The sequence below is a fragment of the Streptopelia decaocto genome (genome assembly GCF_964273445.1).
Source record: "Streptopelia decaocto genome assembly, chromosome: 2".
Lineage (NCBI taxonomy): Eukaryota > Metazoa > Chordata > Aves > Columbiformes > Columbidae > Streptopelia > Streptopelia decaocto.
The window spans coordinates 54890894-54917676 of record NC_138655.1 but is presented as its reverse complement, the minus strand read 5'-3'; the positions used below and the strand labels follow the sequence as shown (position 1 = coordinate 54917676).

Below are 26783 nucleotides of genomic sequence, written 5' to 3'. Positions count from 1 at the left end.
GGGAATATTGTTGTTTAGTCATTTACAAAGATTTGAATATCCTTTGAGTATATACACTAGCTGAAATATGAAAGTATATCAGAGATGAAGCCCTGTTTTCGGTAGCCAATGCTACTGAATATATTGTTGACTGTAAAAGATTGTCAGATTATTGGACACTCAAGTTCGTTGCCCAATCCATGGTGAAGGATTTTATTAGTCATTGACATTAATTTACTTATTCAGTGAGATTATTTGGTGCTTGGCTGTCTTGTTAAACTTCTAAACCACCTTTTCTGCTTTTGGGTACTTGGTATGGTATTTCTACTTCAAGATTGTTTAGTCAAATTTCTGTAGGTTTTCCCTTATTTAAGGCACCAAAGTTTCCATCTTAAAGAAACTGCAACTCCAAGACATTAAAAAAGTAATTCTGCTTCTTTGACTTGCTCATTAACTGCTTAGCCAATGCTCTTATTTTTTAAGGATCAGATGGATAAATGTAGATTTTAGTTTCTTGAACAGTAAAAATCCTAGTTAAAATTGGCAGAATTTCCTGCCTAAATGCCAGAATTTCAAATAATGGAAAAAAAAACCACCAACTCTGCGATGATACTGTAGCATATTAAAGTTACTTTCATTAATCTAGGAACAGTCTAACAGGTGCTTGAAAGTATGCTGAGTGTAGTAATTTCAATAGCATAATTAAACATTTAGTGATCTGGTTGTATAGATATGCTCTTTCCAAAGGGAGACTTTATTGCAAGAAGTCAAATGCAAAGGAACTATTTATGGCAGCAAGCGCTGTGCTCAGCATAGCACATAGCATCAGGGACTTAAGAGGGTGGGTTTTCTGCAAATATGGGAGATGAGTACAGTACAGCTGGGGTCAAAAAAAGAGAATGTGTCTGAAGCCATAAGAGATTCAGTGAAAAAAAAAAATTATATAATAACTAAATGTCAGAAAAAACTGACACCATGGCAATAGAGAAATACCATTTCCTTGTTCAATCAGTTGTATCGCAGTTTTGGTAGTCTGAAAATCACTGATAGATTTAGGAAGAGATAGACAGATATTTAAGAAAAATCCTCTGTGAGATGTAGAACAGAGAGAATGAATGGCACTATCAAAGCCAGACATGATAAAACATACCGAAGCCACAGCCATGGAATTTTTGCTGTTGTTTGTTCCCAAATATATAGCTGGAAGAAAACTTGCAAATTCCTTGGCTTCCCAGCTTCATCTTTCAAGTGGAAGAAGGTGGAAATGCATTCACAGTAGTTGGTCGGATATTTGTGATGGTTCAGCTGTGTTACTGACAGCATGGTACAGCACTGACCATGTTTAACACTGGTGTAAACAGGTTGCCCCCTTTCCATCTGTGCTGCAATTCTTTGTTTCTTTATAGAAGCACCCTGTGAATGTCATGATGGCATGCTCTTGGCATCAGAAGGCTTCTGCAGATGGAGTAGGAGAATGCTTTATGACTTGTGATGTAGCATGACATATTTGTCGATGACCTTCTTCTGTAACCCCTCTGTTCTCATTTCCCTTTTTCTTTCTGTTCCAATTACTTTGAGCAGCCTCAAGAAAAAAATACCAAACCACCAAAATGAGTAAGTTCCCTATGAAGTCATGAAATGTTTCCTCTTAAACAATGTCATTTCATGCTTCTACATCTTAAACTCTGACCATTTCCTCCAGTGAGGAAAATGTCAAGTTTAAGTGCCAATACCACTCATTACTAACTAACCATTAGTATCTGAGTGAGAAGGAGTTACTAATACATTCCAACTCAATTTGCAGTGTGTGTTTGGAGAAAGTACCAGAATCATTAACTTTTCCACTTCTAAGGCATTTTCCATGAATGGTTTATTTTTTCTAATTATACCTTGCGAAAAAGAAAAGCACTACAATGCCATTACTGGTCAGTTTGCTGACATGCTACTATTTGCCAACAGACTGGTGCACCAAGATGGAAGCCTGCCTGACATAACTATGATGAATTTGACAGCCAGCAGAGAAAAGGAAGAGGATAAAATGCTGGAAGGGGTTGGTGAGAAAAGAATGGAAGAGCCAGAGGGGGAGGGAGGGAAAGGGAGGGTCGAAAAAGGAAAAGAAGAAGAAAAGGAAGATGAGGACAAGGAAGATGATTATGATGAAGACAATGAATCAGAGGAAGAAGAAACGACAGGTAAGCTCTGCAGATTGCAGATTTTACTTTCCTCAGCCTTAGTTAACAGTGGCAACAGATGGTTCATTCTTGGTCACCCTTGCTCACTTCAATCATCAGGTTTTCCTTCTAATTTTACATACAGTCTTTATCAAAAGAACCTGAACTAAGCAGATGGCTACTTGTCAATTATTCAACAAGCTACATTCTCTTCTAGGGAAAATCATATTGTTTCTGTAGGATGCTGAGGGGATGAAAACAAAGGAAACCCCACCTCTTCCTTCTAGGTGGTCTGGGTTGGATTAATAGGAGACTATCCCAAATCCTCAGAACTCCTTTAGAGTGAAAGCTCTTTATAATAAAGAAAATACATATACATATTTAATCTCTGAGACTGCATGCTTTCAAGGCACTCCACTCCAGAAGTCCCAGTAGCTTTGCTTCATTATTCATGTGCACATTAGTGTCGTATCTTTCACTTCTGCATATGGAATGTGTAATTGGTGCCAGATGAACATAAAAATGCTTAAGGGCAGACATGGGTAAGGCTGATGTTGTCATCCTTGATATTGCTAGGATGAACTAACATGAATTATTTCCGTGACTCAGTTTGGAATATGAGCCATGAGTGAAAACCAGAGAAGGGTGTTTAACACCCAAGGAAGCTCTATTGTCTGGAAATGACCTTACCACAGAGTTAGTTTTTCATGCCAATATTCAAAGGACTGCAACACGTAGATAGGGACAGGGTCTTTGTCAAGGCAAAATGGCAGTGTGTCTGGCTTAGCTGCCTCAGGAGGGCTAATCTGAAACTATACTGGCTGAGACATCTTCCCTCACAGAGGTCTTCATGGACCATGGAAACCTTTCTTGGCCAGCTCTCACGCAGTCTGTGAGGAGTGATGAGTTTGTTGCACTCTGGCCACCCCTGCATGCTGGAAGGGCTTGGGGACAGAGGCCAGAAGTTAGAGGTTACCCTGTGCAGCAATACATGCCAGCAGGGAGGTGGGGAGCTGCAGTCTTCTCCCTGGCACCCTCTCTGCACCACAGCCAGTGGGGCCTGGCAACAGCACAAGGTGCTGCTTGCCATGTGTGATCCATCCTTAAGCTGTACATGCATTTGTTTCTACCAACAAATTATGTCATACACCTTGCATGGTGGTAACACTGCAAATTAAAATAAATGCAATGAAAGAATGACCGAGAACATCTACTTCTATAAATAAAGCCTTTCTGAAAAAAACAATCGTTGTTCTTATAAAAGCACACATGAAGCATTAGAGTTCTATAGCTTAATTAATTTTTCAAATTTAATTATTTAGTCATGGCATTGACATCACTCAGCATTTTTATTAGTATTTTCTTAGTTGTGGTTGGAGAAAAAAGACAGAAGAAAAAAATAATTTGAATTTGCTTGTCAGGTATTCCAGAAATCAGCTTTTCACACAAGTGTGACTCTGTTTTTCCCCACAAATATACTGTCGAGGGTTAAGATTGCGGGGTGACAATAAAACCCTGGCAGATGTATTGTTAACCCCCTCTCCCCCCCACTTCCCCCTTTTTGCCCCTCCCTCTCCCCCCTTCCCACTAAGGACAGGCGATCGGGAGGGAAAGAAGAACAGAGAGAGAGAAGAGAGTTGGAAAAATTAAAGATGTTTTACTAATGCTACTAATAAGAATAGAGAAAATAATACAAAATATACAAAACCAATCTTGAAAGTCTCAGCAACTGCAGAGCCGGCCACCAAAGTCCTGGATTAGACTCTGCAGCCAACCGGAGCTGGATTCAGTCTCTCACTGGGCCTCAGTTCTCAGGGATGACCAGCAAGATCCTCTCCTAAGGTCGGCCATAAGCAGAAGGGAAAAGGGACGAGATCCTTGTGATCTCCCACTTTTATATGAAGTATTCACGTGAATGGAATGTTATACACAGTTGGTCAGTTTCTTAGTCACTTGTTTCTCGTCGCCCCTCTCGCGAGATGTCCATCCATGCTTATCAATAAGTTTGCATTCCATTGCTATGTTTACCAAAACATGTGTCTGGTTCTCCAGGAAAATGCAGTTAATATGAAGGCTTTAGCTGACAGGCAAAATTCACTGAAAGAGAAACTTGTTTTTAACAAAACCAGGACATATACATAGGATAATAATTTCAGTTTGCTTTATATATAAAAGAACCAGATAAGTTGAGATAATTACATACATAAGCTGGTAACTCATTTGCATTTTTACAACTTAGACAGTGATGTGTTTTGGTTTCATTTGCAAATGTTTTTGTCTCTCATGTTAACCATAAGAATATTCTCACAGCATGCAAAATCCTTCCTAATCTCCAAAATGCTTCTGAAATCTCTCATATCCCTAACATTCTGTGATTCTGTGATATAAAGATTTTATACCAATATATACCAGCCTGGTGAAAGAGTTTTATACCTAGCCCATAAGTAAACAGGGCGCTTAGAGAGCACTGTTCAGCATATGTGTTGTCATGTATACTCATATATAATAGATGTTGCCACATGCTTCCTCACTGGGTTATGACTGGCAAGGGTGGCTTTTTTAGCAAAATACTGTCTGTGAAGGGATATGTTCACCCAGTTTCAGGATCTTCACTTACTAAAACTCACTTTTCAACTGAGAGACATGTGCAACTGGACTGCAATTTGCCTTGTCTGTTTCAGATGTCTGTTCTGGGATGGCACAAGTCACGCTCTAGGAGGGTGTGCTGTTTCCAAGGCAGTTTAGATAACTCTGATATATGAAGACATCTGTAGCATAGCTGTCTAAGCCCATATGACAAGAATCCTACTCCTAGTGTACATGGATCTCTTCCAGGTTGGCTCAAAAGCTTTCTGAATAGCAGTAAACTGTGCCTTCTGAAAACAGAATGGGTCCATTGCTTCCAAACATCAAACAAAATCATGTTTTTTCTCAGCTAGATAAGGGCCAGGGCTGAAGCATCTCAGATCTAGGCCTTGGATGGGATCCATAAACTTAGGTCTAAAGATACTGGAGGAAAATGGAGCCCAAGAAGGGCTCTGGTAGAGAGGAATAAAAGCAGAATTGGCAAGGGAAGACACTGCTACCCTTTTGAAGTGAGGAATCCTTTCAGTGAATGTGGGTCAGAAGGGAGAGCACCACAGCTCAGTGGGCCTCAACCCCATTTTGTCTTAGTTAACCACTAAGCCATACCTTTAACCTCCTACTTCTCTTACTCTAAGGTGTAGAAGAGACGTAGAAAGCTCTTCGTACTGTAGTGGAGCATTCCTTTTTACAGATATCCTCTGTTTTTCTCCCCCCAATGGTTCTCTGCTTGAACATCTCTGCAGACTTAAGGAACAAGTGGCATCTGGTGATCGACCGCCTTACAGTGCTGTTTTTGAAATTCCTGGAGTATTTTCATAAGATGCAAGTCTTTGTGTGGTGGCTGTTGGAGCTGCATATCATCAAAATTGTTTCCTCTTACATCATCTGGGTCACGGTGAAAGAGGCAAGTAAACACCCACTGCCAAAATCTTAGCCATGGTGGAGGCTTGTCAGCATCAGCTGTGCAGTGGCACACCCAAATGTAGGGAGATGCTTTCCTCGTATCAGACCTCACTCAAATTGCAGGATCCAGCTGGGCTTGTTAGCTGCTGGGGATCTGCCTTGACATCTTCTTCTACAGTGATATTCTATCTGCCTAGATATTTTCAACCTTTCCCTCTTCTCCAGATATTAAGGTTTTATTAGTCTAATTCTTTGGACTCAAGAGACATAATTCTTCTTCTGCTCAAGCTGGCTGTGGGCGTCATCCAGGGATGGAGGATGTAGAAGAGGGTTGGAAAGAAACATCTAGGGAAATTACTTTAAGTGGGTCTGGTGCTGAAGAAAAAGGAACATGGAACTATGCCTAAAGAAGAGGGGAGGAACACCTTTAACTGTGCCATTGGTGTGGGCAGTGTGAATTTTCTACCTGACATAACCATTCCTTGAACAGGGTAGTTGGACTGGATCACTAAAAAAAATATACATATATATATATATATATATATATAATCCTTTTTCTCACATCTTTGGGGAAAGGTCAAAAGAATGAAGGTGGGTTCCACTTATGCACAGATCTGTATCATCTCTTCTTTGTTTCATGTGTACTAAAGCAACAGAATCAGTAAGTGGTGCTTTGTATTGCTGTTTGTAGGATGGGTATGCAGTTTTGTGGGTCTAAGAGTAATAATATTATGTAGGAGATAACATTCTGTATAAGCTATGAAGTATTTTCTTCTTCAGTAACCACTTTGTGTCTGTGTTATTGTGAATATCGTTGTAAATTTTTTTCAGTATTTTTCTCACAGTTTTTCTATGTCCCTTTCTTTCTTATGAATGATTTTTTTTTTAATTTCTGTGGGAAGGGTTAGACTTTCACAGGTCTCTTGTTATTCCATGTAATTTCCATCCTGTTTTTGTGTTTTCAGGTGTCTCTGTTTAACTTTGTGTTTTTAATTGCCTGGGCTCTTGCTTTGCCATATGCTCAGTTTCGCCCTTTGGCATCAAGTATCTGCACTGTTTGGACATGTGTGATTATTGTCTGCAAAATGTTGTATCAGCTCACATCTATTGATCCCAGCACTTTTTCCAGTAACTGTACATTGGTGAGTACAAGTGCATATTAAAAAGGCTTGACTGCTGCCTTCTTCAATGAAGAAGAGCAAAAGGAAGCATATCAAGTACTGAAAATTACAGTTCACCTGATGTATTATTGCTGATTACCATTCTGCCTCCAGGCAGCCTTAAATTCATTTTTTATAAATGGTTGCATTTTCTTTTTAGCCAGGAGAGAATGAAACTAAGGTCAATTTAGAAGAACTCAAAACCTCAGTCCTCTACAGTGGACCAGTTGATCCTGCAGAGTGGGTTGGATTGAGGAAGTCTTATCCCCTGCTCGTGTACTTAAGGGTAACTTCTTCAATTATCTGTATTGAGATATTTTCTTATTTGTGATGAAATTAGCAATGTCTTCGAAATAAACTATCTGCCACACACACACACAAAAGTATAATGCAAGCCATTGATAATAAGGAAGTACAAAGGAGAAGAGACAGCAGTAAGCCATATCTGTTACATAGGATGTTTCCAGAATGGATTCACTACCAATTAAGATCATCTGCATGTAGAAGTGTGGCTTTCTGACTCCATCTGTTAAAAGCACTCTAAGAAATGTGATATTTAAGAACTCTAAGTAATTAAGAGGTACATAGCTTTCAGGTATAAAAAGACCGATGGGTCTAATCGGAATGATTGCCTTGAATGACAGTATATGCATATAAGCAGTTAATATTTTAAAATGCTTATGCTTTAGCCACAGCTTAGAAAATATAATGGCTTAAAAGAATAATACATTCAGACACCAGTAAGTGGATGTCCTTTGTTTTTCTTCCTGTTTGTGGTTGATGCCTGTGAGCAGTGTTTTATTATTCCTATCTTGATTAAAAAACCCTACTTACAATAAAAATATGCCAACTCCCAGGGGAAACCTTGCATGTCTCTTCTTAATTTAGAAAATCTCTAAAATTGTGTATACACAGTTCAAGGCTGTCAGAAATTTGTTGAGCAAGCAACAGCAAGTTTTGATCTAACTAGATTTATTCCTCACTTCTTCCCTGAGAGTTTACTTGTGTGTGCTTTGGTTGTATAAGCCCTGTCAAGCACTGGTGGTCGACATATCAGGCCCTGGTAGTGCCTCTACCTCTCAGTCCCTTAGCTATGCACCTCCCACAGTTAAGAATATAGTGAGAAGAGCAATTACTGACCCAAGAGTTCCGCGTGGAGAGTGAGGTTGCCTAGTGGTGTCTGGCTTGATGCTATGAGCTTTACATCTATAATACTCTGGGATTAGAAATTACTCTAGATGGGTTTTCACCAAATAATATGTCTCTGCAGTTCAATGCTAGACCTGAAGGTCTCAAGCTTCAAGTCTTGATATATTTCTGTTATGCCTCTTTAAAAACAGACATTCCAAATATCTGCAGTGTTGAAGTGATGAGCCTGTCTATGATGGAATGTGTAAAACTCTCCCCAACAAGAAAAGGAAGCCCAGTGACAGCAAGCTAAAATAACTTTTTATCAAAAAAACCCTCAAAACCCAAACCAAAAAAGACCCAACCCAACACAGTGGCACCAGTCTCAGGACATTGTTGTCTCAAATATTTCTCCGTGAACAGAGGTTTAGAGATTGCCTCTTCAGCTTCAGTTATGGCTTCCTCAAGCCAATTTCTCTGAGCTGGTCTTTTCTACCAAATTTTGGAGTTAGTTAATACCTTTATTTTGTTGAGCACAAGGCAGATCTCCCTCCTAAGAGAAAAAGAAAACTCACTTCAGAGATGCTCAAGGCTGCATGCCAGTCAATCTGGCTTTAGGACAGGAGGAGCTGTGGCTCAGTGAATATTGGCTGATAGACTATTCATTTAAAAGAGTATCCAGGATATATTTGCACTACACAGCATCCTTGCAGTTCTAGGAAGTTAGTTCTTGCCAGCTGAACCCCTGCAAGTGGCTTTGTGTGTACTTCTATCCTTCATCTCCTGCAAAGCAAAACATGATATTTTAAGAGAAGCTACGAAACGTAAGAGGGCACATGGATGCATCAGTGCATTTTACCTCACCTTCCTTTCCTCAAACAGTGTTCATTACAGTATTTTTTAATGAATGTCTTTAAATGTATCTTCTGCATGTCAGTATTTTTCATCAAAATCCAAGAAGTGGTAGCAACCTCACTTTTTTTGAATGCTGGTAGCTGGGAATAAGTGTCAGTGCATCCTGGAGTGTGGAAGCACTCTGGTAACATGTATTTGAGTATTCATGGGTTTACACTTATCAGAAAAGTTTATAGCTTCTTGTGGGATTGATTTTTATTTAATATTCTTCTGGTTATATCTTCCATAGAATAACTTATTGATGCTGGCTATTCTGGCTTTTGAAGTTACAATCTACCGTCATCAAGAGTACTACAGATGTCGAAACAACCTCACCGCACCTGTGACTAAAACCATTTTCCATGATATTACCAGAGCACATCTGGATGATGGACTGGTAAACTGTGTCAAGTATTTCATAAACTATTTCTTCTACAAGTTTGGTTTGGAGGTAAATCGCTATATATATATATATATATATGTATATGGTTTTTTGTTTTTGTTTTTGTTTTTTTTTTCAGACTATCATTCCAAACCTTTTGATTGTGTTATTTTTGAATACTATCTTGAACTATGTGTGACAGCTGAATGCTTCTTAGTCATCACTCTTGTTAGACCTTGCCACAGTTGCTATCTCTCTGCTGGCAGTGGTTTTCCTCTTGTGTTTCTCTATATGTCTTATTTATAACTCAACAAAAGGGGTAACAGATAGGACAAGGGACAGAATTGAGGTGTACCCTCTTATGCACACACTGAAGAAGAAAGCTAAGTCTAGCAGACCTTTTTCTCTATTTAAGCATTTCTACACATCTTTTGCCTCTGGCTGCACAAATGCTTCCTTCCTTTTTATAGTTGTTACTATATTGGTTAACAACCCGCAGGAGCAAGGACTCCAGCAAAGGTTATTGCCACTTTGTGCCACTATTGTAAGAAAAAGTTCTTCCTCCAAAGAACTTTTTAGTAGAGAAGAAACACACAGACAGTTAGGAGATGCAGGTACAAAGGAGTGAAGAGATTTTTCTAAAGATCCATTATGTATCCTAAATATCTGGTAGGTGTCTCATTTAGTAGAAGATCTGCTTGTCTGTTTGCCAGAAGCAGTGGCCCAGACTGCTGGGGTTTAGGCTCAGCTAGTGTCTTCCTTCTATCTGCTTCACTCAATCCAGCAGCAAAAATCAGAACTGAACCTGCCTTGAAGACAAGCTATTGCTGAACAAATGCTAAAAAAGAAAAAAAGCTTCATCTCTATTCCCTTACCTCATCCGTTTGTTCACAGGCATCTGAAATGTATGTTCAGAAATGTTTGTAGCAATAGTGATTTCTCACAAATATCTGTGGCTGTCTGCAGAAGGCAACTTCTAGGCTAATGCATCCCAAATCTAATCATAATGATGTTCTTGACATATCTAATAAACACTATCACCCTTTCCTACTGATAAACTGTTCAAACCAGTCTGAGGATTAAGAATGAGTGAAAATTAAAAGTAATCAGTGAGCTATTTGCTTCAGGAAATAAATTTAACCTCATCCTAATCTGAGGAGAGAGAAAATCAAAATAGTGAAGTGCACTGAATAAATAATCCACTATGCATTAGTAAATAACTGTGAAAACATGCTTCATGACACTGAGTGAAGGGACTACTTTAAGTGGAGCCAGAGAACAGAAATTTTCTGTGATGCGGCGCCTTTAGAAGCATGGAGAACTAAAGCTGCCTTACAGTAACTGACTGGATTTGTCTATAGCCAATAGAAGTTGAATGGTATAAGTCCTTTCTCTTTTTGTCCTGTTCCCACATGAGGATACACTTCAGTCGTTGTTAGTCTTAATAGTTCCTCTTCTTTTTCATATCTGTAAGTGCTATCAAAATATATGGCTGTGTAAGATGCGCTTTGCTTGGCAACAATTAAACATCTCACATATAGGCTGCTGTGACTACACGCTTTCCATTCTGTATCTTTAGATATCACATAATGGAAACCTGCTTTAGTGCTTTATTCACATAGCTGACTCTCCTAGAAGAGTGTCGCAAATTTGAGTGTTGGGGTGGGCTAGGTTGCTCTTGGAGACATACAAACTATTTTAGCATATTGGTTTGCACAGGGTTCCTGCAGTCAGCCCCAGCACGTGTCAGTCATTCTGTCTGTATGGAGAATAGTTTATCAATGCTGCATTGACTAGCCGTCAGGTTGCAAATGTTGCCTGTGTTTCTTTACTGCTTTCCCAGACCTGTTTTCTTCTATCAGTGAATGTAATTGGTCAACGAATGGATTTTTATGCCATGATTCATGCCTTCTGGCTGATTGCTGTGTTGTATCGACGTAGAAGAAAAGCTATTGCAGAGATCTGGCCAAAATACTGCTGTTTTCTGGCATGCATCATTACATTCCAGTATTTCCTTTGCATTGGCATCCCACCTGCTCCTTGTAAAGGTGAGGGCACTTACCCTTTATGGACAATTACTGCTGCTTGCTTGTACAGAAAAGTGCTGGAAAATTGATAAGTATTCAGAAGAAAAGGATAAAGTAATTGTTATAAAGTTCTGATTGCATTTTTGTGTGCTTCTGTCATACAGACTATCCATGGAGAAGTGGCAATGCAAACTTCAACTCCAACATCATAAAGTGGTTATACTTTCCAGACTTCATTGTGAGACCAAACCCTGTCTTCCTTGTCTGTAAGTATCAAAACACATAGTTGTGAAGTGTTTTCATGTCTTTTGCTCAACACATCTGTACTAGTATAATGTGAAGCCAGCCTTTTATTTACTCTTCAGTAGCGAGCTGACATGTTTTGTGGGCAACTGAATACTAAGTGTGGCTTTGTATGTAGTAGAAAAATTCAAATAATTAGTAATGTCTGCATCTGTTTTTTCCATATCCCATTTTAAATGAAGCAGCATAGAAAAGAATGAATTATTTCCCCTTTTCTGATTTATTTCTCAATAAAAGTCACAGAATATGACAGATAAAAACATAAATGCAGTAATACATTTCAAATGGTTGTTAAATGTGTTGAAAATAACACAGTATTAGACATTCAAAGTGTGGGAAAACAGCCTGGTAACTACATCATAATATAGAACACTCCCTACACCTAAATTAATGACTGAATTTTTCCTTGCAACCACTGCTTACTCTTAGATGATTTCATGTTGCTGCTGTGTGCGTCCTTACAAAGGCAGACATTTGAGGATGAAAATAAAGCTGCAGTACGAATCATAGCTGGAGACAATGTGGAAATTTGCATGAATCTTGATGCAGCATCCTTTAGCCAGCATAATCCTGTTCCTGACTTCATTCACTGCCGGTAAGAACTGAATCTTAAACACTTGGAAAATACAGTGCTTCCTTTTTGTAAAGTTCTCTAGTGTGAAAGTAACTCTCTCAGCTTCCAATTTTACTTGGAATTGACATTCATGTGTGTTCCCATCTCATAACGTACCATTTACTGCTGTATGAGACAGCAGACGGATTGCTTCTGGACAATCAACTTCTGATTCAGAAAAGGGCGGAAAAGTCTTCCTAACACTGCTGATGGTTCGAAGTGCTCCCCAGAGGGATGTTCCATGATAAATTTGCCTGAAAGCATGTATTCCCTCCATGAATGCCCTGTAGGGCAGCATTTACAGTGGACTTAATCACTCTGGTGGCTTCCCCCAAAACACAGGCATGTTAGCAAAAATCCATTGTAGTCTGAACTTGCCCATTTATGTGTTTAATCCCACAGAGTCATCTGTCATGTTCTGCTGAGTTGTTGTCTATGTACAATCAAAATAATACTTTAATATAAGAGACTGGCCTTTGTGCTATTTCATCTAGGCATAAGGACATTAAAACTGCCTTGGAAGGACAACTGACCTGTCTTCCTGTTTCCCAACATTTATGTAAGGTTGTTTAAGAAAGTGAATAGTATAAAAAGGGGCCAAAGCCTGAGACAATCTGTTCTGGATGGTCTTCCAGCTATGGAGCCATTCCTATATGATCATTTTGGCAAAAACGGATTAGCCAAGCTCTTCTGTGTTGTGCTGGGCATACTCTTAATTGAAGTTGTCTCTGAAAGTGTAATGCAGTATTAAAAGAATAAATGGGAAGAGTAAGGTTTCTTAGCTATTGTGTTGTGTCAGGCTAGGTGTTTGTTTTGTGAATGCATGTTACCAACAATGTCTGAATGTGAAAGAAATAAAAAAAAATTGAACTAATGACTAGCAAAATCTCCCATTTGCTGATAAACTTTTATTTTTTTTAACCAGAGAAGTGCTATCACCAGAACCCTTGTCAAGATCTTTAAGCTGATTCTGCTGTTTCTGTTAGAAATGGTGGCCAAATCTATCTTGAAATGCCTTTGAAGAAGAGACCATTGAAACACATTCAATTGGCTCATTTGTCCAAAGATTTATAGTCACTCCTGGTCAAAGGGTGAACAGTTCTCCCTCTTGAGTATTTCCAGTCTACACAGTGGGCCCTGTGCTCTAGTTGCATTAACATTAGCCAATAGAAGTCATAATCTATCTACAAAATGGTTCATCAAGTGAGGATGCTTTCCAAAAGTCATCTGCCAAATAGGGCTTGGTTGAAAGGAATGTGTAGGGGGGATTGCCTGAGGTTTTTTCTTGCCACTGTGGTCATGGCCATCTTTGCAAAACTAATACAGCAGTTGCATCAGTGACGTGATTGGTCACTGGCAAAGACTATCACTGGTGCCATGGTTGCTGGCAGAAAGAAAAGAAGATCAAATTTTTCCCCTTTAGTCCAGGGGAAAAAAAAATCTTTTTGACAAAAATTCATTAGTGATGAGAATGTGTTTTAAGGCTGTCTTCAGCAGGGGAAAAGAGGCAAGAAAATCCTGCTTTTTAGACAGCCTCTTTTGGCATGTTTTCTACGTTCCCTGGAATGTGATAGGTTGTCTGGTTGTCTGTAGAAGATATTTCCAAATGGCCAAGCATGAAAACTTTGAAGCACAGAGGATGCTCTTTGAAGATTTTGGATGGGAATCAGAGTCAGGTTTCTAACGGAAAGCAAAGTCCAAGCTGAACTGGCCTGCTGCCTCTGCAATCCTTTGGGTTGGGTTCTGTGTTTTGATTCATATGCATGGTATGCATAAGCTTGAAGTTTTTGGTGGCATCACATTGCTTGGCATGTGCTGACACAAGTAGACCTGTGTATAGATGATTAACAATACAAAACCTTTTAATTGGGAGCTTGCAACTTGTATTAAGCAATAAGTAATACTGCTGGTGTAGAGTACAAAAACTCAGAAAATTAAAAAAAAAAATCCCATTAGTTGTGGTGAGCTGAACAAATAAACTGTGATCACTTTATACTTGTTCCAGGTAAATACAGAAATCTGTCTGACTGTTTCATGTGATAGTTTTATGTTGTGTGAATAAGAAGTAGATTGAAAAGAACAAGGTGGAGAAAGAAACAGAACAGGGACATCTTTGTTTGAAAAATCTATCAAATAAATACAAAGCCCATTAATTTCAGGAACAGAGGAAATTCCTGTTTATGATACCCTTTCTTGTAGATGCTCTTGCAGGTCAGCTGTAACTTCTTTTTTTGCTTTGTTTGTAATGTTAGCTTCCTGAATCTGTAATGGCAACATACTTGTAGAATGGGGTATATAGGTAAAAACAAATGTTTCTTTAGTATGAACTGTATTCTTGATGATGTCCTTTCTTTGAGCCTGTAAGTATCTCCTTCAATGCTTTAACTACAACACAGATTTCTCTAGGCTTTAGATGATGTTATATTGCACACATGCAATCTTAAATGTCTAATTTGCTTCAAAGAAGCACCAGAGAATGACTGGATGGACTCTTAAAGTGGCTGAATCTTTTATTAGGGATTATAAATCTTTAAAAAGAAGGACTCTCAAGCTCTGGAGAATCCACTGGAGATAGATATGTCAGAAGAAAATGTATGTATCTGGCTGTCATCCAAGACAATTTGGAACTGAAAGGATTTTGCCTAAAAACATTTCTTGCACTTTACTATAGAAGTTTCAGAATGGTCTAAATATTTAGTAACATGGACAAGAACTTCATTCAAACCTTATCCAAGCAAGTGAAATGAAAAATGGAATTTCTCCAGAAGTCAGTCAGAAAGAGCCAGACAAATAAATGAAGACAAACTGGTGATGAATAAATTACAAACCATAAAAAATAGTGCTTAGTATTCATGTGTTTTCTGAGAAGCCTGATGTGCATTTACTGCTGTGTAAAAGAAGTGGAAATTGCAGAGTGAAGCACCCTCTCTGATGTGTCTCTTCTTATGAGAAGATGTCAGTAGATCGCTGTTCTAGTAGGCATGAATAAAAAGCTTTTAAATACAATATAAACAGTGGCAGAAAAATAACATCTTTTCAGATCCTTAATTTTCTTCTCTCTGGAGAAATACTTGAGCTCAACAATGATAAATGCAGTCTAAGGAAGAGATTTCCTGAAATTTTCTTGTCTTTCCACCCCCAGATTTCTCAGGGGATATGCTCTTGACCCTAAGGGAGAGCACAACCAAAGGCCTTTGAAACAGAAATGAAAATGAAGAACAGAAGTAGGAGCTTTTACAATGAAACGGGATTTAAAGTTACTTCACTGAGGATAATCCTTTCCCACAGCCTCTGATGCTGGAAAATTCTCATTTCAGTTCCCAAGCAGTTTTCAGACATTCCCTAGACATTGACAGGGAAAAAAATTGGGAATGTAAGCTATTTTTTTCCTCTCAAGAGCAGAAACAATATTAACAGCCAGTCATCAAATTGTCCCCTTTAATACCTGTACCCTGGGAACCATCATGAGGTGCGTCAGGTGGAGTCTCTCAAAGGCAGCTATAATTCCTCTCTTGGAAGTACACTTCTAACTTAGGGTAGTGAGAGAGGATCTGCAAATCATCATTACAGGCTTCAAATCATATTTGTTGTGTAAAATCATTAAACATTTTGTTGCCAATAAAATGAGCCTCAGTAAATAAAACAACTTTGCATTTGGGAATTTTTAAAGTGGATAGAAGCATGAAGGAATGTTCCCATTGATAAGAGAGTGAGACTAAGAGATTTTCAGTCCTAGGAGAGGTCTTGATGAAAATAGAAGGGACTAAGACCTGAGGATTAACGATACTAAATGACTCTAAATGATTAAACATCCATTGAAATAGAGAAGTGAATTTTGGGGAAAACAAATGAAGCTGCCTTCTGAAGACTGAAATGGAGGTACAGCGAAAGTCTTTTGGGATGGAGGCGAAACAGTAATGCAGGGTCACACAGACTGCTGTGAATATAAAGAGTAGGAGATACCGAAGAAGGGAAGGGAAGAAGGAAGGAAGGAAGGAAGGAAGGAAGGAAGGAAGGAAGGAAGGAAGGAAGGAAGGAAGGAAGGAAGGAAGGAAGGAAGGAAGGAAGGAAGGAAGGAAGGAAGGAAGGAAGGAAGGAAGGAAGGAAGGAAGGAAGGAAGGAAGGAAGGAAGGAAGGGAAGGAAAGGAAGGAAGGAAGGAAGGAAAGGAGGAGAAATTCATTTGGGGAGTAGACGTAGCTTGCAGAATGCATTTATATAGGGATAATATGCCTGGAGGAGAGTGAAACCATCGGAAGAGGGCTGAAGGAAGAGCCCTGGGGTTATCTGGAGGTGTCGAGCCACACTCAAAGCAACACAGGTGGCTGATTGGGGATCCAGCATGAAGAAGCATTGAGTTGTATCAGTCAGTGCAACAGCAAAACATTTTCTCATCAGTGTGTAAGCAGAAGTGTGTTCTTTCCCTAAACTTCAAAGTGCTGGCTGAGGAAGAACACCTTTCCTCGAAGGGGTTGTCAGCTGCAGCATCAGCACCTCTTGGTGCCTGCAGGCAGAGGTCAGGACACTAGACAGGCCATAGCCAAACACATCATTAAGTGTACTGGGAACACAACTGCATCTACAGCAATCTTTTTGCAACAGGCTGGATTGTATTGCAGTTAAAAATTAATCCTGTGGAAATAAAATATTGAAGCAATCATGGTAAGACCAATAAAGCTTTAGTAAAGAAAGGCACATAATTTGATATGGAAAGGCATCTGAGGTTATGATAGCTTTCATGGATAGGTGGAATGAACTTCAGACTTCGTCTTCCTTGCTTTTGAGCAAGGTGATATGGTAATTTTTTCAAAAATGTTATCCAGAGTATCAGTGGGTTCTGCTAATTACACAGCTGGCAAATCAGCATTTTTTATTTTTCAGTCATCTTTCAGGTTTCTTCTGTATAATTTCTCATTCAGAGGTTACCATGCTACCAAAAGCCATAGTTTGATTCTCTTGGTACAGTGGTGTAGTGGCTGATCTTCCTCAGATCCATGTCTGTATTTGTGGCCTCTGGTTATGCACTCCTACCTTTGCATTCAACACATCAGCAGTGAGTTGGTTCATAGGCTGAATGGGCGGAAAAGTCTTACTTCCTTCTCTCCTCCCCCCAAAATAAATAGTCTTTTTCAAATTTGCTTCTTGAAACCAATTCAAAGAGCCAAAGCTGAAGAAGGGGCTGGAATGCAGCGATAAGGGGATGAAGGGGAGTGGGGCTGTCCCCTTGGGAGGCAGCTACTCAGATTTCCTAGGTGTATTGTCAAATACCACATCCTGAGGGTGACCTCGCATCTCTGTGACTGGATGTGGATTTAAAGACCACTTAGAAGATGAGGTTTGGAAGGTTTACATGGCATTAAACTAATGATCTCTGTGGTCTGCAGCAAAAGCATAAAATTACGGTATATACTATCCAAGCCTAAGCATTTTCTGCTGTCTATGAAGAAGTTTTCAAACAGAGGGTATACACCCCTATTGATCTTCTGGGTTTGTGTAGGGTCTTTTTAGCTGTTGGAGTGGCTTTGAGCTTCAGCCTCCCACTGTTGTATAATAATCTCCAGAGTAAGGAACTAAAACTTGTAACTTTCTAACTTTCTGGGGTCTGAGGCAGAATGTAAAGATTTGCATCTGAGAGTGTGTCAAGTGATTTGAGAGGCAATATGTTGAGAACGCCCCCCAAGACAGTTCATCGTTCCTGCTCTTACCGCACTTGACACATATGTCATTACAAATAATTAATGAAAATTAGGGGGATGTGTGACTCCACACTGCAACAGACAAGGAGTTTTGGAATATTGCAACTGAATAAAGTGTGGTTTAAGGAATATTTTTATCTACCTGAGACTACTCAGATATATTTCTGTCCATTGGGTTCAGTGTGGTGTTGTTCTTGGGCCAGCACGAAGGTACCTGGGATAGTTGGTGATATTCATGGGTTAGATGTGTCCTGGTTGACTTGTTCAAACACCATTTTGTAAGACATCCACTTCAAAGTGAATTCTTGGGAGCCATTTTTGTGATTAGGCTTGCATATTTTTAAAAATCAGGGAGATTTCTATCTATAAGAACTACATTGTTTGTCACTTGACACAGTCGTATTGCCTCCTGCCTTTGGAGAAGCTTTTCTTTACATCCTCTTTTGTTGTTCGTTTGTTTTAGAGATGTCCAATGCTATTACATTTAATGTATATTTTGAAAATGAGAATAACAGTTATATTTACTACTTTAGATGACTGCTAAAATGTAGCAAATGGTTAACATTACAGGGGAAAAAAGGCTAAATTATTCTCTTCCTTTTTATATTCCCTCTAATTTCTGAAACTTTCGATCTGAGCGATTTGTGCTGTTGGACTGTGACTTAACCAAATGCCAAGTATGTATGTCAGAAAGTTTGGATCCAGACAGGTCCAGTTGTCTTTAAGAGTCAGAGTCCATTTTTATTGAATAATATTGAGATATTCTTGTTTGCTTGATTAATTCAGTTCCATTTGGGACTTTTCTCAAAAGATACTGATGCATTTTGTTGATAGCAGAGGACAAGATTTTTGAAATATTCCAAGTGTTAGAACAGTATCAGGAAGATGATCTCTTCCTAGCTGTCCCATACATCAATAATTATTATTAAAGGAACACCAAATTTTATGGTTGTGGGGTTTTTTTGAGAAACCGTGAGAGCATCATTTTCAGTACATATTAAGTTAGTGAAGACCCATTCAACTGGTGTCTTCCACTTCTTTGTTTTGCCAGGGCGTATAGATTCTTTCTTAATGTTTTATCACCCCGAACCCTGTAGCATGTCTAAAGTCATGGCATTTTTAGATTTTGCAGGCAGTAGTCCACAAATTTCTTAAATGTTTGTGGGAAATAAACATAAAGGGGCTGTCTCATTACTTTTCATTAAATGCCTCTTTGGTTGGCTTCAGCAAGTGAAAAGTATAATACAGGCCTATAAATGTAGGGCTATAAATACACACTCCTAGAAAGTTCTGAGCCTGAGAACATCAAGCAGCAAGGGCCTTTTTATGTGGCTTCATACAGTGCATTTATTTCATTTACTCCTTACATGGTTTGGCTTAGGTATATGTACACTCGTATAGTGCTGTCTCTCTGCCTGGTTTCCTGACAAATCCAGTTTCACAGCCTGGGTGAACAGACCCTGAAAACACAGTAACATCTGGAATCAAAACACTAAATGAGGGGAAACTAAGAATTGGTTGGTTTTGCAGTGTTTAGCTATATGTAGTATTTGGTATTGCCTTTGGCAGATATTCCTATTTGAAAGCTCACCAAGTCAACATTAAGTCAAGATTTTAAGGAATCTGAAAATACCAAATTGTTTCTTACTCTTTCCCACTGTGGACCAGGCTGATTTCAGATTGCTCTGTCTCGTAGCTTCCTGGCAAACATTTCAGTAAATTCTATCACATTTACATTCTGTCGAGACCTTTTACCCCTCAAAACTTTTACAGTTGATCTCCACTGGAGAAAGATATTTTTAGCGGATGTCTTTGAAAACTAGGCATTTAACCAGACTTAATTCCTAAGTAGTCAGCAATAAATACAGAATTGTTTGCAGTGGAGTACTGTAGCTAGCTTTTGAAGGTAGATTTGCTACACTATTTCTCAGACTTCTTTAAAGATGGTCTCAGATAGCTTTTATATTGCATATGTAGCATTGCTAGGTAATATCACTATATCATGAACTTTGGTGAGAACATGTTTTTCCACCTTTTATGATACAAGGCTTAATCCCACATGATGCAAAGTACCTTGACAGAGTGTAGCAAGGTGCTTGTGCACATGAATGAGCTAGAATTGAGTACATGAGCCAGGCAGACCCACTGACCTTAGTGTAGTCTTAAGCAGATGCCCAAATGCTGAATTGTGATGAGAATGCTCAGCACAACTTAGGCATAACTGTTGGCCAGTACTACAGGTGTATAAAAGGTAGCATTGCCCTCAGAGAACAGTAACTTCTCCTTTTATTTCCAGGTCCTACTTAGACATGTATAAGGTGATAATATTTAGTTACCTCTTCTGGTTTGTGCTTACCATAATCTTCATAACGGGAACCACAAGGATCAGCATATTCTGCATGGGCTACTTGGTAGCCTGCTTTTATTTCCTTCTCTTTGGTGGAGATCTGTTGCTGAAGCCCATCAGGAGCATTCTGCGTTACTGGGACTGGCTGATTGCATACAACGTCTTTGTGATCACAATGAAGAACATCCTCTCAGTAAGTAGCTGCTGCTTTTCCTCTGTCCTCAACACTTTCGCGGTTTCATTGGAAGTGTGCGCAGTGTGTTGAGTGGTCATTAAAAATCCTTTTTAATGACCACAGCCTTCTGCAAGCACAAAGCAGGCTCCATTTTAATTCAGAAACTGCAAGTGCATATCCATGGAATGGTAATGCATGTACATTACAGGAAAATGTACGCCCTTGTATTCAGTTGGACTCTGTGGAAGCTCACAAGCTATTTTCAAAGGGCCAGGTTCTGTTTTATTTACCTAGTAAAGCCTCTCCTTGGAAGTCTAGTGAAAATCTCAGTGGAGTGAGAAATGAGTAAGAAGTGCAAGATTAGTCATACTGTCAATAAATAGTGCACGTTGAATTAAACCTTTTATTTAAAACTACACTTTTCAAGCCTAGTACTAGGTGCAGTTGTTGTGTGATGTAATGTTATTACTGAAGTTGACTAAAAATTTACAAACTACTTTCCTATTTCCTTTAGAACTAGTGTGAAATTCAGGTGAAAACAGATATATTTGATAATTAAATATCAAATTCTTCTGCAAAACATTAAAGCTTTTCTTACATTAATTAACTCTTTAGAACAGATTCTTGCAGTGGCACTGATAGGTGATTGAGAAAAGTCAGTAATTTCAATGTTTTTGAAAGATAAATTTAGATTTATTCCTGGCAATTGCTTTTTAGCTTTGAACATTTTTAGTGCTAGACTGAAATGAGCAGACATATTTCTTTTTACATTTATATAGTCACTGTACTGAAATAAAATTGACTTATGGGTGGTTTGAATTTGCACATTTTCTAAGTGCTTACATATGTGCTTTGTTTTATGCTGGGGAATTCAGTAGACCTGCGTGTGTGTTAAGCTTGTCCATGTATGTTTGCAAGATTAAGTCAGTGACTTATAGAAGTTGCTTAGCTTTCTCATTGGATCACTTGCCAGGCATATCACCTCCTTTGAAAAAAATACAAACAAAGCCCACATCTTTTCTATATCACTGATAATCAAAAGAACAAATTCTTGCTATTTAAAAGTGGTATGTGTCACTGGTAGAGAGACTCTTCTAATCTCTGTTTTACTAAGGTGATGGAGTACAGCCAATGGCAGTCATAATATTCTCATGTAATGTAAAGAGGTGCAATACTTATCTTTATTTCTTATATGGTTTGTTATATGAAACTGTTATTTTAATTTCCAGATAGGAGCATGTGGCTACATTGAATCACTAATTAAGAATAGTTGCTGGTTGATTCAAGCATTTAGCCTGGCTTGTACAGTTAAAGGCTACCGTATTCGTAAGTATAACTCATTTTTTTCATTATCTTCTATAAATAATCACCTTCAAAATCTTTGACCATATTTAAGTTTTGACATTGTGAAAATATCATACCTGAAAGTTCAGTTGATACAGCTTGGTCCTATATTGTCTAGCAAGAAATAATATTGGAAATATCTCATAGAATGAAAGAATATACATATACTGAGAGAACTATCAACACCCCTACACACATACCCACAACCAGCATTTGCTGTACCTTAACAACCTGGTGATGCTGGTGCTTAACACAATTGACCCATGATACTTGCAGACATGGTTTCACTGTACAACTTGCACTAAAATGTCAGGTCACCATCATTGCAGGGAGAAGGCACCTTTTCCCAGCTGCAGACTCCCACTCCTCCCTGTGTGCCAGGTATTCCATTCAATTGCTCAAAGGGCAAGAGGCTAAGCCAGCATAAAAGAGGTAATTTTTTGCAGGCATAAGGAGTTCAAACAATTATTTTTTTACAATTATTCTCATGTTCGTGGTGATAACAGAGAGGAAGCGCATAGTAGATGTAGATGGAGGTGAGAGAAGGGAGGAATGAAGCATGGAAAGCAAGACACTTCACCTCTCAGTGAGCTATTAATTTGGCTCCATGTTGTTCTGACACCCTGGACTGATGGTTTGAAAACAGCTTATTTTTTTTTCAGTGTTGGTTTCTTTTTGAATTTAAAGAACTGTTTAATCCTAGTGAGTCTGCAGCAAAGTTCTGAATTCCTGTCTTCAAATCTGATCTTAATAGATAAGTGGGGAGGAGGGGAAAAGAAAGGAAACAAAAAGATGCAATTCACAAGATAAATGTTGCCCAGTAGTTTTTGTATTATCCAAAACCTTTTGAGCAGGAACAGAAATTCAGACACAGGTTTGTGACTCCCCAGGGGGTGGCTACAGCAGGCTTTGAAGCTCTTGGAGTTTGACCTTCCAGACCTAATAGCCTGCCTTGCCAGAGTCTGTCCCTTGAGTCCTTCTGCTCTCTTCTGTAGGGCAGAATAGGCTATTTAGTTTATAGTCTAGCTCCACAAAACCCAGTTTTAATTTTTTAATATCCCCAAGAGGACTGTCTTTTAGAGAATAAAGGAAGAAAGAAAGAATGAAATAGCCCAAGCCAAAAATTGGAGAGAGGAGGAATGGGATTTCCTCTCTGCCTGTCTTCTTTTACCCCAAAGGAAGCAGTTTTGTGGTTTCAAATATTTTTTTCTCTTACGCAATGGAAAGAAACATTGACCTGAGTTATGGAGAGGAAAAATAAAAATATTAGGTCGTTGCAGTCAAAAAACTATTTTGACAAAAATAAAACACGTCTTTCTGATATTGATAGTGTTCTTAATAGAAAAATGAGACAAAAAGTCACTTTGAAATTAAGAATAAAATTGAAACATACCATTTTAGAAAATACTGAAATCAAATATTTCAGGGTAACTAAAAATACTTTTTCCTTATCTTTGTTTTCCAATACTTATTAGGGTAGGGTGGATTTGCTTACAAGTGGTTCACTTTCGGTGAATTCTCAGTTTTCATAGGATATAACATTGTTGGAATCTTTCTAGTTTGCTGTAAAAGAAAATATTATGTACTTCAAATGGAAATGCGTGTCAGTTTTCTTTAAGAAAAAGCTAGTTAAAGGACAGCAATTCAAATAATTTTAAAGGCTAAGATTATTTTATTGATTAAACATTATAAAAGAATACTTAATATAACTTTTCTTATGCTGATGATTCCTTTTGCCAGCAACCAATGATGCAGATTGTAAACTACCCAGTGGAGAAGCAGGAATCATCTGGGACAGTATATGTTTTGCTTTCCTGCTGCTGCAAAGAAGAGTCTTCATGAGTTACTACTTCCTGCATGTGGTTGCAGATATAAAAGCTTCTCAGATCCTAGCATCAAGGTAAGAATAAGTTTTAAAAAATCCAGTGAAACAGCTCAAGTTTCTCATGGGTACAGTACTTATTCGTTTATGATAGGTAGTACCAAAAGGGTCTTGATATTTAACATCAATGTAAGCAATCCATGCTAAGTTCATCATTGCAAATCCAAGTCTGACAAAGCACACATAAGAAAACAAATTAATTGAGAATCTGACTGAAATTAAACCATCTTTCCTACCAAACACCATCTGCTGCTCTCATAGCCCTTATTAAAATCTGTGAAAGTTGATGTGTGTTGCAGCATTCTCTCAACATCGATGTGTGTGAGAGTGAATGCCAGAGTTTCTAAGCTTTGGAAAGAAAACACACTCCTATCAGAGCCTGAGACAATAGGCCATAGAAATCATGACTCAAAAAATGTCACATGAACTAAAATACAGAAAAGTTGTGACATCTGGCTGGAGAAAGACACTGAGTGTCATATCATTGAACACTGACTAGTTGTGGCAAGGAAGCATCACTTTCTTTAGGCCTGTTACTTATACTTCCCCACAAGCTTTCAACTCAAGTGGACGATGGTGAACATCAGATTTGGATTCAAACAGCACAGTCTGAACCTGTCTTCTAGTTGAAGTTAATGTTGTGAAATACATATTCCTTACCCAAGTAATATTAAATTGTGGTTCAAACAAGAACAATGAGGATCCAGTGGCAGATTTCAATAGTCCATAAGAACTTATGACTGATCAAGTTGCTGGGGACAGCATGTCATTCTTTGTTGTACTTTACCATACTTTGGGACAATAATCATTACCAGTCTGGAATTTATTCCTGTGAAAAAATTGAGTTGTGATTATCCTATGTATATACATTATCATCACAGAAAACATGGTTGAAAAATTAATTAAAAGTAGACTCCTGAAACTATAGCTATTCTTACTGAATTCCTGATAAAATAAAAGCTTTAAATCCATGCTACTTCTTTGTGAGAGACTTTGAGACTCTTTCAGAGCTCAAGAGCTAATGAGTGAATGAGTAATGGCCGAGACATGATCTGAACGTCCAAATCAATCAGTCAATTACATTTCTAATGAAATGAAGTTAGAAGCCTTATTCTTTTGGCACACCTGAAACTTGCTCTAGGACTTGTGTCATCAGATTGCAATCACTGTACTGTGCAGCATGTAAAAGTGAAGCTGAAGCCATGCTCATTATGGCCCTGGATAAAACTGGACTTTACTCACGACTTCCAGGGAGGCCGAGGCAGGGGAACAAGGTAATTATAATGCTGAAATGACTATGAAGACCAAATCCAGGAGGCATCCAAGAAGTCTTACTTCAGCCTTGAACTCACCTGTGTTCTGTGTTCTTGAGGGCTGGAAACTCAAGTCCCTGAGCAGCTGCAAGTGGAACTTGAAGCCTGAGTCAGGATCACAAGATTTGGGCCCAGATCTTTAAATGAGTGACTGTGAAGAGATTAGTATTCTGGAGAAATTGGTTTATCTCTTTCAGGCCTTGGATTGGTTTCGTTTGATGCAAATGTGGTAGTGCACAGAGGGAACGTAGAGTTCTCTCTGATTAGCTGGCAAAAGGGAAACTTAGAAACAATTAATATTTCCTCTCATTTTTTCATTTCTTCTTCCCCTGTTTCTGCTGTAGGGGTGCTGAGCTTTTCCAGGCTACAATTGTCAAAGCTGTAAAGGCAAGAATTGAAGAGGAAAAAAAATCAATGGATCAACTGAAAAGACAGTATGTATTTAATTAATTTATATATATATATGTAATATATATATAGACTTAGACATATGTGTGTATGTATTTCACTGATGGTTTATCTGGCACCTTTTACAGGAATGCTGATTAGGTTTCTGAAGCATGATTTTGCAATTACAGAAATTGCTCTCTGGGCATTCAGAGATCTTACATATTCTGATATTATGTGGTTTTAGAGTAATCTTTTCCAAAAATACAACATAACTCAGAGTCTAAACTTTCTTTTAAATATGCAATTACATTTCTAGGACCGAAGGCTATGATGTTAACATAAAGAATCAGAATGTAGTGTACTGACAACCTGTTCCTCAGTGACCCTGAAATTGTAATGGAAACAGATATTTCCTATAAATAAAGAGAAAAGATGTGAACTCCCCTGCTTATTCTGAAGGTTTTCCTAAACCTTAGAAATCCAATGATGGCAAGGGAAGAAGATGAGCTTTTAACTGTTCCACACCTGTATATCATAGGAACATGACCATATAGTCTTCTAAGAGACTATCTGTATCTGTGCTACATTTTGTTCTCTGATAGATGTGCAACTCACATTGTGGTTTTGGGTTATCCTATTTTATGTAGTATGAATGCATGCAATGCAGATGAAATATGAGGAATAAACCTGTCTCTTTTCCTTTTTCTTTCTTTCCACCATTACCCTGTTATTCTCTCAATTTGTCTCTCCCCATCACTCAAAAGAGTAGAAGAGTCAAATGCAAATCCCTTTTGAAACTCATGACAAGGGTAGGCAGTTTACTAATCAGAAGTGCCACATTAATCCTATCTCATTTGAAGGCTGAAGCCTAGATGGTTAGAAAATAGGAGACTGAGACACAGGGAGTTGGTGAGTTTGTCTAAAAAAAAAAATGGAACAGCAAGAGACCTCATTAGAGAAGCTGTAGTTAAGAGTCACCTATATAGCCTGAAATCACTATGGTCTGAGGAAGCTGAGTGGCATCCTGTCCCTACTGCAATGGTTGGCAACATTCTCACTGATTTTACCACTATTAGGATTTTGATCTGTATTCCTAGTAGCATTTGCTGGATGCCTGTTGCTTCTGTTTCATTTGTGTTTGAGTGTAAAAATAGATATGTTTAATTTCAGTGAAAATATTTGCATTTAGCTTAACTGGACTGGCGATCCTTTCCATTTATACAGCCAAAAAGCCACTCTACTGTCTCTTGCATGCAACCAGCATGCTTCTTTTGGAACTGCAAAAAGCTTTCAAAGCTCATCCACCACCATGCATGAAAAGCCATAACTGCTCCCTAACCAGATGTCAAAGCCCACTCCTGACATCTTCTTCCACACCTGCGAAATGAAGAAGCATCAGAAAGCTGCAGGGACTCTGATGCACACCTGGGGTTTCCTACCAGATGATGTACTGGGCTGGATGCTGTGCTTAAATCAATCTTATCCCAGTTGG

General features: G+C 38.6%; 1 protein-coding gene across 6 annotated transcripts in view; it reads left to right on the top strand.

Annotated features, from left to right (window-relative positions):
• The window catches only part of PIEZO2 (piezo type mechanosensitive ion channel component 2), a 308441-nt gene that overhangs the window by 231067 nt on the left and 50591 nt on the right, over positions 1 to 26783 (top strand). For all 6 annotated transcript variants that reach the window (XM_082043960.1, XM_082043956.1, XM_082043957.1 and 3 more), the window contains 12 exons: positions 1939 to 2171; positions 5480 to 5640; positions 6605 to 6781; positions 6960 to 7085; positions 9072 to 9272; positions 11047 to 11251; positions 11395 to 11496; positions 11963 to 12128; positions 20137 to 20380; positions 21592 to 21688; positions 23447 to 23606; positions 25246 to 25335. In XM_082043960.1, coding sequence (XP_081900086.1) covers positions 1939 to 2171; positions 5480 to 5640; positions 6605 to 6781; positions 6960 to 7085; positions 9072 to 9272; positions 11047 to 11251; positions 11395 to 11496; positions 11963 to 12128; positions 20137 to 20380; positions 21592 to 21688; positions 23447 to 23606; positions 25246 to 25335 — 1962 coding nt within the window. The remainder of the gene's footprint in view (positions 1 to 1938; positions 2172 to 5479; positions 5641 to 6604; positions 6782 to 6959; positions 7086 to 9071; positions 9273 to 11046; positions 11252 to 11394; positions 11497 to 11962; positions 12129 to 20136; positions 20381 to 21591; positions 21689 to 23446; positions 23607 to 25245; positions 25336 to 26783) is intronic.